Below are 15,639 nucleotides of genomic sequence, written 5' to 3'. Positions count from 1 at the left end.
AATCATTAAATTTAGAATATAATATCACAAGCACGACAACACAACGCTAGGTTATGTACATTCATAACAAACAGTCTGTACCGTCTGTACTAGCATTTCAAAAACATTAGGCTTTTTACACTTCTTTGGAAAATTAAAACATTTTGAATTAAAATTTGATAACTTTTAAAATAAAACATGTTTTTTAACATAAATTTCAAAAGAATTTCTATGATAAAATTATTTTTTTAAATAAATTTTCAAGTAAAAACCTTTTCAACATTTACTTATTCAAAAATACCCACCATGAAAGTACATTTTCCGACCGTGAAAATTCATCAAGCCGATTGCTTGACCAATCCACCGGAGGTATAGAAGCACCTTAAGAGGCATAAGTTTTCCTCACTCTACATTTTCTTACTTTTTTTCCAAAAACGAAAAATGTAGAAGGAGACAAACTAATGCCTCTGTCATAGGAGAGAGAAAGACAAGAAAAGTTTTTACAACAAGTGGTGTGACCGCACCCTTAGGATTGAATCTTTTGTCGTCTCTACGCACTATTGCAATCACACCATAAAAAGATGTCGATGGAATGTTGTGGCCGCTCCTTTAGACCTAGTTTGTTTACATTCTGATTCTGAATAATATGAATGTTTTTTTTGTATATAATATTTAATATTTATTAATAAATAATTGTTCCAAAGTTTACTTAATGTTTAAAATGAATTTAGTAAAGAATTTTTAATGATCGCGTTAAACATTTCGGAGTTTTCTTTAAATATTTATTTTGATAAAGTTGACATATGAACTTAAATATGTTGACTGAATTTTACATCGACGTTCGAGGGTAATGAAAGAACCCTTCACATTAGATACAAAATAACAACGAGACTCTAAAGAAATTCACATGAACATACGATGTAAATACATTATTTCTCTATTTAATAAAGAAAAGAAAGATGCACTTATTCACAGTAGATTGAGGTTATGTAGCAGTAACATCAGCAGCACTCCAAGCACTATACTTTAAACAAAATTATTTCTGTTCTTTTATTGCTCTGAATGAAGGGTCCGAATATTACCCCCTATGAATGTTATACTATTGCCTGTGATTAAAATATAAAAAGGTCACTCAACGTAAAACTGACCACCCAAAGCTTCTAATGAAAAAAATTATTTTTTATATTCAGGCCTCAAAGTTCTTAAATTGTACGATATAATTTGGAGAATTTTAGAGAAATTACAAATGATTGCAGAAATTCAATTATTTTTAGAAGTAATAAAATTCTTCGCAGAAATTCAATTATGTTCAACCTTTTTTTAAAATTCTTGTCAAAATTTTAATTATCTTTAGAAATAATTAAATTCTTCTCCGAAAATAAATTATTTTCAAACATTTTTCCTCAATCAATGATTTTTAAAATTTACTAATTTTAATAAAATTGTCCAAAAGAATTGAATTATTTAAAAAAAATTTAATAAAATTCTACTCAAACCTTTAATTATCCTTTAAAGTGCTAAGTGTTGAAAAATCACGCTCAGTGCTAACCCCGGTCTGTCAGACCGCTATTCCCTTTTGACAGTTTTTTAGTCATTTATAATTTTAAAAGACAACTATTATAAATATTTTTTACTTTTTAACAAAAAAAGTCATTTCTGTATTATGCATTTATTTATTTTATTTATTTTATAAATGCAGTCTATGAGAACTGTCAGTAGAACTAGCTGCGCGTCAAGTTGCGCAGACGTCACTCATGGGAATATACTGGAATATACTTTCACTTAAAGCTAACCCCGGTCTCACAGACCGCTATACTTCAAATATTTATTTATATTACAAAATTTAACGAATAAAAATTTTTGAAAAAGTTGTTTCCTAACAGATTTTCATAAAATATGAAGCTACTAAAAAGTTCAAGTTCTTATTATACTTTGAAAAAAAGTTACAAGCAAAGAAAATTTTAATAGCGGTCTGTCAGACCGGCATAGCACTTTAAAGGTTATTTTCATAAAATAATAAAAATTTCACAGGAATTCAATATTATTTACAAATTTTTTATAAATTTCTTCGCAATAATTCAATTATTTTCATAAATAATACAATTGTTTTAAATAGATTCAATTATTTTCGTAAATAATAAAATTCTTTTTAGGAATTCAATTATTTTCAAAAGAAATAAAATTCTTCTTGGGAATTCAATTATTTTCGGGAATTTTAATAAAATTCATTGCAAAAATCAATTTTTTTCATAAATAACAAAAAAATTCAATTATCTTCAAAAGTAGATAATAAAATTCTTCGCAGAAATTAAATTATTTACAAGTTTAAAAAAAATCTCGCTAACATTTCAATTATCTTTATAAATCGCAAAATTTTTCACCAAAAAATTCAATTATTTTTAGTACAATTTTAATTGAATTCCTGCAAAGAATTTAATTATTCTTAAAAATTCAATGAAAAAGAAAGAATTCAATTATTTTTAAAAATCCTATTAAAATTCGTGGAGAGAATTCAATTATTTAAAAATTTGTTGATAAAATTCTTTATGAGAAATTGATTTAAAGAAACATTCAATTATTCAATAAATTATTTATTTTTGTATTTAAATAATTGAATTTTGAAATTAATTTTTTTGAAAAAGTTTAATTGAAATTTTTTATTATTTTAAGTTTTCGTTTTCTAATATAGTTTTAATTGAAGAATTGACGAATAATTGAAATTATTTAATTAATATAAAACATTAAGAAATCAATCACTCCGAGTCAAAGACTCTGAGTTATTGATATCTTCATGTTTTATAGTTATTAAAAATTGAATTTGTAGTTTTAAGTAAATGTTCTTTTAGAAATTAATTAGTTTTTTTAAAATTATACAAAAGTTCTTTTAAGAAATCCTGAAAAATTATTGTTTTTTAAAGTTATTGTGCTTATTCTTGAAATCTAATTTTTCTTATACATATTTCAAAATTAATTTAATTTTAAAAGAGTTTCGTTTACAATATTTCTTCGCAATAATTCAATTTTCCAAAAGAATTTCATTATTAAAAAAGATTTGAATAAAATTCTACGCAAACATTACATTATTTTCATAAGTAATAAAAATTTCCCAGGAATTCTATTATTTACAAATTCTTTATAAATTTCTTCGCAAGAATTCAATTATTTCAATTATCTTTATAAATAATAAACTTTTACTCCAAAATTCAATTATTTTCAAAAATTTTAATAAAATTCTTGACAACATTTCAATTATTTTCAAAAACTTTTCTCAATTCAATGAAATTTTTTACAGAGATTCAATTATTTTAATACAATATTTTAATCTACTTTCGCGAAAAATGAAATGATACGTAAAATTGTTATTAAAATTCGTCAAAAAATTTTAATTACCTATTTAAAAATTTGTTGATAAAATTCTTTATAAGAGTTTCATTTTAAAAAACATTCAATATTCTTCAATAAATTCTTTATTTTTGTATTTAAATAATTGAGTTCTTTTAGAGTTTTCTAATAATAATGGATTGAAATATGAAAATTCAGTTAAAATTTTAGATAATAATAAATTGAATATTAAACTTTCTAAATTTGAATTAGTGACTGACTTTTTGCTTTTGAATTAATAAATTTTACTATTGAATTAGTAGAAACTACTATTTATTATTAAAATCTGCTAATTCAAAAGCAAAAAGTCAGTTACTAATTCAAATTAGAAAACATTTTTACTAATTCAAATTTAGAGAGAAAGTATTATTGCTTAAATTTTTAGAAAAAATTGAATTTTGAAAAGGTTTTAAATTATAATTTTTCATACTTTTAACTAAAAATTGTTTACATTTAATTTCTTCTAAAAAGAGTAATTGAATTCTTTTAAAGTTATTTGAAGTTTTTATTTTCTTACATATATACTTATACTTATACTTATACTTTATAATAATTGTAAGTTTCCTTTCCGTTAGCAAATTCTCTGCATTCATTTGCTTGTTTTGAAAATTAATTTTTGTGGGTTATTGTCATTTTTTTAAGTAAAAAAAACCAGAAATACTCGTCTTATTCGCTTCACAAAATTGACAAAAATTCCATTCCATGTTTTTTATTTTCCTAAATTTTTCCTAATTTTCATCAAAAATATTTACTTTTTTCTTATCCTGCTAATAAATTGAATTCCTCCAACGAATTATTTTATTATTCATCAAAGAATTTAGAATATAAGAATTATTGCAACTAATTTTATTACATTTTTTTTAAATAATTAAATTTTTTTGTGAAATTGTACTTCTTGTAAAAATAATTGAATTCTTGCGAAGGATTTTTTTAGGATTTTTGTAAATAATTAACTTATTTTAAAAATTTTTTGGCAATTTAAATTATTACAAAACATGAAGCAGACGATCACTCCGAGTCTTCTTCTTATATTCTTATAAGTTGTTGAATTTCAAAAAGGTTTAAATTTGAATATTTTGAAAAATTTTAATTCCTACAGAAAAATAATAATGATTATTAATAATTAGAGATGTGCAAAAAAAGCTCGAATTTCCGAGCCGAGCCAAGCCGAGCCCAAGCCGGCTCGATGTATCGAGTACTCGAGTGCACATCTTTTTTTGCACATCTCTATTAATAATAATAATAAATAAAATAATAAAAATAATAAAATAAAAAATAATAAAATAAAAAATAATTATTAATAATAATTTATTTAAGAAAGAAGTTATTGATGTTTTTAAATAATTTTACAATTAAAGAAGTTTGTAAATAAATGTAACAGAACATTTTTTTTGTCCTACATGCGCGATAAACTCGACTTTCCGTGCAAGCATAGCGGGCGGAAAGTAAGCTTTTGCCGCCCGACTACCAACAGCGGGCGGAAAAACGACTTTTCCGCCCGCTGTTTTAGCAGTATTCAATAAATACTACTAAATATTATATTATCACTTTCTATTACTTCAAATCAAAATGGAGTCAATTTTTAAGTAAAATTTTATTGTTAAATTTATCAAAAATATTCGGATTCGCCTTAGGCTTAATAAAAATGTTTCATACACATTTAATAATTAGTGCATATTCATTTTTGAATTTACGGATGCGTCTTGTTTATCGCGCATTTGGACAAAAAATATCGTGTGCAACTCGGGCGGAAATGTCAATTCTGACCTCGTACGATTGCCGCCCTTGCCACACAATATACTATTTCATGGTTTTAATTTATTTTTCAAGAATATTATTATTTACCTAATATTTATTTTTCTCATTTTTACAGAATGGTTCCTTTCAAGAAATTCTTTTTCCTGTTCAGATAGACATATAGTAAAAACGAATGAAATATGTTGAGGAATTCTATTATTAGCGCATCTGATCGCATTTTTCCTGGCTTAGTTTATCATCACCATAATAAAGAGTTCTTTGACATTGGTAAGAAAAATAAATTTACTTAATCTACTCTTCTTTTAGAAATTTAGATTCTTCAATTTTATGTTATCAAAATATGACAATTTGTGTCTATGGAAATTTTAATTAAGTGCTAACGAGAGATTCCATTAAGAGGTTACTGATTTCCTATTAAAAGCTAAAAATGTGATTTTTGAAAACTGTTTTTTCCTTCATTTTACTTAGGAATCGAAGTGAGATCCAATTTATTATTGCAAATATTTCTATACTTCAATGTATGGTTCTACCCAGTTTGGATTTGGATTCTTCTATGCAGCCTGGATGCAAAAGTAAATATTACGACAAAAAGTTAATTTTCAAATTTCGAAACTCACGTATTTTTTGTTTATTTTTATAAAATTTATAATAAACGAACAAAAACTGTTTTTTTTTTTCAGTACTACAAATTAGGTGATGTCTATCAATTCATAAGTGTTGCTGTTTTTATTGCCGTAACTATTTTAGAAGGCGTGAGATTATATCTGGGTTACCTGGGAAATTTAGCAATAAAAGTATGTAGTATTTCGCTCTAAATGCAAATAGAAAATAAAAGTGAATTTTAAATAATTTATTAATAAATAAATCTTGTTCATTTAGATTCCTGAACTGGCAAGTTTTTGGTTAATATCAACATTACTGCAACTTCCACTCGAGTTGTTTCTCATTTTTGATACAAAAAACATTCCTGTGTTAAGTGAAAAAATTGCTAACATTCTGGCAATAATTTTTCTACTTGGAGAAATTATAACAGGAACAATGGCATTAAGAAATTTAGCTGATTCGCATGCTAAAAGATTTTACATAGGACAATTATATGGAGTGGAAGATAAATTAGACTAATTTTTATTTCTTTTATTTTTAAACATTAAATTTATATTTTTACTATATTTTAGGTGAAATTATACTGAATATTGTATTATTCATTTAAATAAATCTTGTATTTGGAAAGTTTACTTTTTTATAAATTATTATTTATTATTTATTATTTTTTAATAAAGTTTGTCATTGAACATTATTTATAAAAAAAAACAAAAATAAAGAGGAATAAAATTATAAAAATAATTTTAAATTAGTGTCTCACGTGTTAAGTATTATTTAAATGATTTAAAATGTAGAATTCTTGTAAATATAATACGATAACTTTTAACCCTTTGCAAAGTTCATCTATATTTTGTAAAACTTCATTTTCTTTATCCTCATGTCCGTTAGTAAGAATTTGCAATAATTGAGTTCTTGTTGGAACCATGCGTGCAAGCAACTACAATAATTATCTCAATTAAACATAATTTACTCGTAATGATCGTTTAATACATTAAATCAAATTTTTTATTTATTTTATTAATTAAAAATTATTTTAAAGCAATATTCTACTTTAGAAAATAACAGGCTTCGTACTCATCTACTAAAACCTAATATTTATTATCTTTTTTACGTTTTGCTACTATTTGGATTCTTTTTCAGATTTGTGACACTAAAAGCTACTTTTTTCTATGTTTGAGAATTTGCATTATTTTAAATTCACTAATACTTGGACTACAAAATTATTCTAAAAAATTTTAATAATATTCTTAGAAACAATTCAAAAAATTACAAAATACAATTTTTTCAAACAATTCGATTATTTGCGAAACATTTTCGAAATTCAATTACTTTCAATATTTTTTTTAAAATTTCGAAAAGAATTAATTTATTTTCATAAATAATACAATTTTCAAATGAATTCAACTATTTAAAATACAATTTTCATAACATTTTTTGAAAAAAATCCATTATTTAATAAGATTTTTATAAAATTCTTCGCAGCAATTCAATTATTTTTAAAAATTTTAATAAAATTCGTTGCAAGAATTCAATTATTTTCATAAATAATAAAACTCATCGCAGGATATCAATTATTTTTAATACAATTTTTAATGGATTCCCCTTAAAAAATGCAATTATTATTCTTAAATATTTTATTGAAATTCTTCGAAAAAATTGAATTATTTAAACAAATTTGTTATAATTTTCTTATGAAAATTTGATAATTATTTTCAAAAATTGTAATAAAATTCTTCATAACAATTCAATTATTTTCAAAAATTTTTGATAAATTTTATAAGAATTCAATTTTAAAAGTTATTCAATTACTCAATAAATTATTTATTTTTGTATTTAAATAATTGAATAGAACTTTCTAACAAGAATTGATTTAAAATTTTATTTTAGCTAAAATTTTAGATAATAATTGAATATTGAAAGCATTATTGTAGTAAAAAGTTTTTGAATTAATTAAACTTCAAAAAATTTGAAAATTTTAATTGTTTTTAAAACATAATTATATTAAAATTTGTATTTTCAAATAAAATGATTAAAGTTTCGGAAATTTTTTTTCAAAAATTGCAACAAAAACAATAATTGAATTTGGGAAAAATTAAAGTTGTAATTTTTACAAATATAGTTAAAATTCAAAAAGACTTTACATTTAAATTATGTTAAAATATTTAATTCCTGTGGAAAAATAAATATGTAATTAAATTCCTGAGAAATTTTTATTATTCTTTAAAATAATTGAATTCTTACGAAGATTTTTACAAAATTTTTTTTAAATAATTGAATTCTATTTAGAAATTTTATGAAAATAGTATAGATATTGAAAATCATTGAATTTCGAAAATTTTAATTTATGAAATTTTTTTTAAAATAATTGAATTCCTAAAAACCATTTTATTATTTTTGAAAATAATTGAATTCTTGCGAACGATTTTATTAGAACTTTTTTAAATAATTGAATTTACAAGAAGAAATTTATTACTTTTAAAAATAATTGAATTCTTGTGATGAATATTGTTAGTTATGAAAATAATTGAATTTTACAAAGAATTTTATTAAAATGCCTCAAAATAATTGAATTTTCGGAAATAATTTTGTTATTTATCGATAGAATTGAATTCTTTCGAAGAATTTTATAAAAATCTAAAAGAATAATAATTAAATTATTTCAAAAAAATTTAATTAAAATTGTATTTATAATAATTGATTTATTTGGAACAATTTTATTAAAATATTTGAAAATAATTAAATTTCTGTGAAAAATTTTAAAATTTTTGTTAATAATTAAATTTTTCCAAAGAATTTTAAAAAAATCCTTTTTTTAAATAATTAATTTTTTCGAGGAATTGAAATTAAATTTTTAAGAATAATTACATTTTTCAAGCTATTTCTGTAAAATTGTACCTATTAAAAATAATAATTGAAATCCTGCGATGAATTTTATTATTTATGACAATAATTATGAATAGTTGCTAGGAATTTTATTATAATTTTCAAAAATAATTGAATTCCTAAGAAGAATTTTATTTTTTATGAAAATAATTGAATTATTGAGAAAAATTCCATTAAAATGTTTTTAAAAAATTGAATATCTGTGAAAATTTTTGTTATTTTTGAAAATAATTGAATTCTTCATAAGGAATTTATAAACATTGTTTTAAATAATTATTTTTTTCGGAATAATGAATATCATGAAAATTGTTTTTAAATAACTAAATTCTTGTGGAAAATTTTATTTGGGAAAATAATTGAATTTTTCGATTAGGGAGCGTTCACAAATGATGTCACGTTTTTGGGAGGAGGAGGGTCTCTACTAAACGTGACACAATGTATTTTTACATATGAAATTGCATGACAGGGGGAGGGGGGTCTGAAATCCCGAAAAATTGCGTGACATCATTTGTGAACGCTTCCTTAAATAATTTAAAATAGTATTAAAAATAATTGAATTTAAACTAGTGGAAATTGTAAAAAAAACTGAAATAGTAGCTTTTAGTGGCTGAAATCTAAAAAAAGTACCCAAATAGTAGGACAACGTAAAAGTAGTAAATAGGATTTAGTAGATTTGTTTTACTTGTATTTATTCTATTTATATTTATTCTTTCTCAAACTTTTTAAATGAATGTAGGTCACGATTTACTTATAATGAAAAATTTATTTTTTATTTATAATTAATGTACCTACTCGATAATGTAGAAAGTAAACGATTGAATTAGAAAAATTAAATGAAATGTAGATTTAGGATTTGTTTTTAAGAAATACCCACAGTAAATAATTGTTGTGCCATCCATCCATGATATGGTTCTAAAGATTCTTTGTAAGATTTTTTCAAACAAGCTACTAAATCTTCCGTAGCTTGGCCAGATTTATGGTCTTGAACAATTTTTTCAAAAAATAACTGGATCATGTACATTCCTCTAAAATATATTTATTTATTGCATTAAATTACAATTGGTGATAAATATTTATCACAAATTGGATACATCTACTTTTTTTAGCTAAGAGAATTTATTTTTAAATATAAAAACAATTTTTTATAGATGCGTGATTAGATTTTGTACCTTCGTAACCACAATAAAGCTTCAATTGCGATAGTGTTATTTCCAGTGGTCTTTTCAATTAAAATCATATCTTGTAATGTGGAATGATTATCTCTGTCGTTGTTAAACTTTGCATTTAATTTCTAAAACGATGTTTGATGGCGCAAAAAGAGTAATAAAAACGAGCTTAATTTATTAAAATATTTATTATAGATTAGAATTATTATGCATTTTTTTTATTAATTCCTTACGTCAATGTTTTGTTGCATGTCATATTTCATTGGTGCAAATAACTTTCCAAATTTATCTATTTCAAAAAATTTATTTTAAATATTTACATCATTTTGTACGTGATTTTCACACACAATTTTAATCTTTTAGAACTGATATAATTAAAATTAAACTTTTAAATTAGAAAATAAGTGTAGATGTTCAAATTTTATTCCAATGCTTCAAAAATTGAGGGTTAAATCTTACATGCATTTTTTAAACTTACTAATTAATTGTACTAGTTGTTGTGAGGCGTCAAGAAATTGTTCAGTATTTATTTTTCCCTCTATTATTTTTGGAAAGATCACACAATCTTGATTGAGTTCCCGAAATCGATGTTTAGCAATTCCTAGTGACATTCTTGCCTCTTTTAATCCAACTGAAATTGTTTAAAAACTCTTGTCAAATTTTCCAAATGATATTCAATTTTCAACTGCCTAAATATTTGATGCTTTATTGTCATTAATTTCTTTGGCAAAAATCAGAATCGATAATTTTCTAAAAAAAATTTTTCTAAAAATTTATGATTTCTAATATTTATTTTCCTGAAATTTGTGAAATTCCATAAATTTTATTAAAGTTAGAAAATTGTTAAAAAATTAAGATTAGAAAATAGAAACTATTTTTCATATTTTCTGCTTCTCAATCACAATTCTGTTCACAAATTTATGAGTTTCTTTTTGAAAAAAAGAAAAATTTTTTATAAAATTACTATTTCTTATCAAAATATTTTAACAAAATTCTGTTCTTCTTTGAAAAAAAATAATAATAATTTTGCATCATTTTTATATCAAAATTTCCAAAATTAATATATTTATAAAACATTTTTTTAGAAAATTTTAAATATCTTTAGAAAAAAATTCCTATAATTTCTAATTACGATTTTTAACTAAAGATTATTTTCAAATTTTGTTAAAAAATTTGCATAATTTCTATTTTCTACGATTTCTTAACGAAATCTCAAACATTATTTTTAAAATTCTTTAAAAAAAAGTCAAAAATATTTTTGATTTAAAAAAAAATAAGTTAAATTTGGAATTTTTTCAAAAAATCCATACACCGTTAAAAAAGTGGTGAAAAAAACCTTTCGAATAAAGTCGAGTGCACCAAGTAACCCCTGCGCCAAGCTAAACTTCCGTGGTCTTCCCCCTACCTTAACAAAAGAACTGGAAAAATATGAAAATTCTGGATTTCGGTTTCCATCAGTCTTTGAAAATATTTTTTTAATTTGATTTATAAACTATAGGGTCACTGATGACGAATCTAAAGTCAGATTTTCAAAATTTTGAAAATTCAAAATGGCAGATCCAATATGGCGGACATTTTTTCAAAATTTCTCAAATTTACAAAAAACTTATGTTACTCGTGAGTTTTCGGGGTCGCTGATTATGAATCTGAAGTCAGATTTATAAAATTCAAAATGGTGACCCTAAAACCCCCGAATAGCAAGTTTCAAGCGAATTTGGTCAGATTTGAAAAAAATTCTCACTATTACGAATTTTGAAAATCTGACTTTAGATTCGTAATCAGCGACCCAGAAAATCCCCGAGTAAGAGGTTTTAATCGAATTTGAGGAAATTTTGAAAAATTAGATTTACCGCAAATTAATTGGTTGAATTTTATAAGAATAACATAAATTTTTGTAAGTGGGACATGCACATATGTCCCGGAGGCACGAAAGGGTTAATTAATAATTTCGAAAACGTTACGTTTTAAAATATTTTAATTCAAAATTTTTTTAAATTAGTTGAATTTTAAAAATTTATAAAATTGAATTTATTGTAAACAAATGGATTTCAGAAATGTTGTTTACTTTGAATTTAGTTTGATAAATGTAATTAAGTGAATATTTTTTGCTGTTATATTAAAAAAAAATAAGGTTAAATTAAAATTACTATTAAAGCAAATTTTGCTAATTTATAAATATATATAGTGAACTAGAGAATATGTTACATAAAACTTCGACTAAAATTCTGCTTAATAAAAATTCTACGTACTTTTTAAGATTTGGTAAAATAAAAATTGGAACTTATAAATATTGAAAGTGTAAAAATTCTAATAAATACAGTGTGGCGAATATTTACAAGAACATATAAAGCTCATAGGTTTAACGGGGCTCTAAATAGATCAAACCCCACACAGCACATGATCCCAAGTGCGAAAACCAACGCGGCCCAACACTGGCCCAGTATTGGCAAAGCTGGCATCGAGACTTGGCAGACAATATTGGCCCGACTTTGCGCCGACTCTTGTGGTGTTAACAGCGGTTGGACGTCGGCAGCCAGATCTCGGCAGACATTAATGGCCCAATATTGGCACCAGATCTCGGCAGACATTAATGGCCCATTATTGGCAGCCAGATCTCAGCAGACATTAATGGCCCAATATTGGCTGCCATTACTCCCCCAGTGTTGACAAAATTAGAAAAAATAAAAATAAATTTTTTTTTATTCAATTAACTAATTAATTTATAACATTTATACGGCTTATTTCCCTAAATTAAACGCAAACTTACAAATATTTGAAAAATTCTTACCTCTCGCGGGGATCGATACCTGAACCTGACGCACCACAGCCTAACACTCTGACCACTCTGCTACTCTGACTTGAAGTCGAGGAAGCAAAAGGGTTCTTATAAGCTTCATTACACTGGCCGATACTGTGCCATTATTGGGCCGAGCTACGACCCAATATTGGAAATTATAATTTGCCATTATAGATACAAAGTGATAGACATTAATGTGCCATTCCTGGGCCAAGCTACACCCCAATTCTGGCAATTATATTTTGCCATCAAAGATACAAAATTTTTGCCATTAAAGTGCCACTAATGAGCCATTAATGGACCGATCTTCGTCACATCACTGACAATTGTCTTTTACCATTAAAGATTGATCAACTTTGCCGTGAATGTGCCATTATTGGACCAAGCAACGCCCCAATTCTGGCAATTATAATTTGCCATGAAAGATACAAATTTTTTGCCATTAAAGTGCCAATAATGAGCCGATCTTCGTCACAACACTGGCAGTTGTCTTTTACCATTAAAGATTGATCAACTTTGCCGTGAATGTGCCATTATTGGACCAAGCAACGCCCCAATTCTGGCAAGTATATTTTGCCATTAAAGATACAACATTTTTGCCATTAAAGTGCCATTAATGTGCCTTTAATGGGCCAATCTTCGTCACATCATTGGCAATTGAATTTAAAAAAATTTTAATATCAAAATTCATGGTATGTTTTTAATATTGAATTATTATCTAAAAATTTGACTAGAATCCATTTTGAAATCAATTTTTACTAGAAAATTCTACGAGAATTTAATTATTTGAATGCAAAAATAAATAATTTATTGAATAAATTGAAAATTTCTTAATTTTTAGATAATAAAGGAAAAATTTTACTCAAAAAAAGGTTTCTGTTACGTTTATTTACGAATTTCTTTAATTGTAAAATTATTTGAAAACATTAATAACTTCTTTTTTAAATTAATACTTAATTAAACTTTTTCAAAAAAATTAATTCTTTAAAATTGACAGTTAAAATTAAAAATATAGAAAATTCAAAGTTTCGAATATTTTAATTTGAATCCTTTTCAAGCTTATTCTATTATTTAAATACAAAATAAATAATTTATTGAATAACTGAATGTTTCTTAAAATTAAATTCTTATAAAAAATTTTACCAAATTAAAATGCCATTAATGTACCTTTAATGGGCCGATCTTCGTCACATCACTGGCAATTGAATTTTCCCATTAAAGATTGATCAACTTTGACAATAACGTGCCGTTATTGAGCCAAGCTACGCCCCAATACTGGTAATTATAATTTGCCATGAACGATACAAATTTTTTGCCATTAAAGCACCAATAATGAGCCATTACTGGGCCGATGGTCGGCACATCACTGGCAATTGTCTTTTGCCATTAAAGATTGATCAACTTTGCCATGAATGTGCCATTATTGGGCCGAGAGCTGGCCCAGTCTTAAAAAATTTGAAATTCTGACCATCGGCGCCATCATTGGCCCAGTAATGGGACGTTTTGAACACCAATAATGGCCCAGTAACTACTGCCAATTCTCGGCAGACATTACTGCACCAATGATTGGCCGTTTTTGCAGTCTCGGCATTTCGCACTTGGGATATTTCCTAAATATTTCCTGAATATTTCACTGAAAGATTGAAATATTTCAGTGCAAAGTTCTAGAAATATTTCTGCAAACAGGAAAATGTCCGCTTATGTGGGAATATTGACGCGAAAGTTGAGAAAATATTTCATTGAAATATTTTGGAAATATTCAACTGAAATGATGTGCACTGGTCGAACTCAGTTTCTATGGCCTGTAGAGCTGCGCAGTAGTTTTTGGCTTACTATATCCTATGGGTTTAAAAATATTTCAAAAAATTCCTATTGGTTTGAGGTGTTTAACAAATTTTTCCATTTTGTGAAATATTTTCACAATATTGCAGAATCTTTATGTGTAATATTGCAGGAATATTTCAATGAAATATTTTCTCAACTTTCGCGTCAATATTCCCACATAAGCGGACATTTTCCTGTTTGCAGAAATATTTCTAGAACTTTGCACTGAAATATTTCAATCTTTCAGTGAAATATTCAGGAAATATTTAGGAAATATCATGTGCTGTGTGGGACTATTATTAACACTGCAAAAACTGGTATCACAGTCGTGTCTTAAAATGAGTTGCTTTAAGTGTTTAAACCATTGAGATACAAAATCTGTTTTATATTGAGACATTTAATTTCATCTTGTGTCTCATTTTAAGACATTAAAGGTAACTCAATGCGTATAAGACACGTAAAACGTCTTCTTAGTGTGAGACGGATACTCGAAACACATTTCGTGTCTCAAAATGCATTGCTAAATGTGTAAGACACTTTGAAACGTCTTAAAATGAGACACATATCTGTTTCAAATATGTGGACTAAGACATCTTATGTGTTTCAAATATGGGACAAAACGTCTCAAAATGAGACACTTGTTTTTGCAGTGAAGTCGAAAAGGTTCAATCATTAGGTTTAACGGGGTTTCAAATAAGGCTCTTTGTAAGAAAAATAGACCAAAACGGGTCTTGAATAAGACTTCTGAACCAATGAGGCTTCCATGAGGTTCTCAAATAGGATCAAATGGGTCTAAAGTAGGTCATAAATTTTGACTCGGGTGAACTTTATTTTCTTTCAATAATGGAATTTTTAAAGAACTTTCTCAAATCATTAAAAATAATTGCTTTAAAGAAGAATTTTGGTTAAAAATTATAGAAAATTAAGGAATTGAAATCTTTAAAATAATTTGGAGAGGTTACACAGTATAGTATAAGTATTATAGATTATCAAATTTTAAAGGGTTTTGAAATTTGAAGTTTTAGAAAAACTTTATTTCTGTGTCAAAAAAATTCATGAAAAACAGGTTCAAAAAAGACCTGAAGGGTGTCACTCCCCTTAAAGAAATAGGCCTAGGGACACTTCTTTTTTGAAAAGTTTGTAGAAAAACAGAATTTTCAAAAGAAAAAATTCAAACTGATTCTTTCTTCAAAAAGTTATAAGCATTCAAAAAAACGTTATTATTTAAAATTCTTCAAAATTATTATA

The 15,639-nt window shown here is 25.0% G+C and overlaps 2 protein-coding genes across 2 annotated transcripts; one reads left to right on the top strand and one right to left on the bottom strand.

Moving 5' to 3' along the window:
- The first annotated feature begins 584 nt into the window (after positions 1-584).
- LOC122502931 (transmembrane protein 17B-like) lies at positions 585-6,353 on the top strand. Its single transcript, XM_043613281.1, has 5 exons — positions 585-899; positions 5,234-5,385; positions 5,587-5,690; positions 5,799-5,912; positions 5,998-6,353. The coding sequence occupies exons 2-5, from the start codon at positions 5,298-5,300 to the stop codon at positions 6,238-6,240; spliced, it is 549 nt and encodes a 182-aa protein (XP_043469216.1). The 5' UTR covers positions 585-899; positions 5,234-5,297; the 3' UTR covers positions 6,241-6,353.
- Positions 6,354-6,484: 131 nt separating this feature from the next.
- LOC122503000 (glycolipid transfer protein A) lies at positions 6,485-10,381 on the bottom strand. Its single transcript, XM_043613380.1, has 5 exons — positions 10,249-10,381; positions 10,004-10,059; positions 9,774-9,895; positions 9,479-9,629; positions 6,485-6,658 (listed from the first exon to the last, which is right to left on the bottom strand). The coding sequence occupies exons 1-5, from the start codon at positions 10,379-10,381 to the stop codon at positions 6,485-6,487; spliced, it is 636 nt and encodes a 211-aa protein (XP_043469315.1).
- Between the last annotated feature and the right edge of the window lie 5,258 nt (positions 10,382-15,639).

This window comes from Leptopilina heterotoma, unplaced genomic scaffold, assembly GCF_015476425.1.
Source record: "Leptopilina heterotoma isolate Lh14 unplaced genomic scaffold, ASM1547642v1 Lhet_24, whole genome shotgun sequence".
NCBI lineage: Eukaryota > Metazoa > Arthropoda > Insecta > Hymenoptera > Figitidae > Leptopilina > Leptopilina heterotoma.
This window is presented reverse-complemented; position numbering and strand designations above follow the sequence as displayed.

Coding starts and splice junctions, on each gene's coding strand:
- LOC122502931 (XM_043613281.1), top strand. CDS start 5,298: ATGTTGAGGAATTCTATTATTAGCGCATCTGATCGCATTTTTCCTGGC. Junction 5,691..5,798: donor TATGCAGCCTGGATGCAAAA/GTAAATATTACG, acceptor TTTTTTTTTCAG/TACTACAAATTAGGTGATGT. Junction 5,913..5,997: donor TGGGAAATTTAGCAATAAAA/GTATGTAGTATT, acceptor TTGTTCATTTAG/ATTCCTGAACTGGCAAGTTT.
- LOC122503000 (XM_043613380.1), bottom strand. CDS start 10,381: ATGTCACTAGGAATTGCTAAACATCGATTTCGGGAACTCAATCAAGAT. Junction 9,630..9,773: donor GCTTTATTGTGGTTACGAAG/GTACAAAATCTA, acceptor AATATATTTTAG/AGGAATGTACATGATCCAGT. Junction 6,659..9,478: donor TGGCACAACAATTATTTACT/GTGGGTATTTCT, acceptor TAATTATTGTAG/TTGCTTGCACGCATGGTTCC.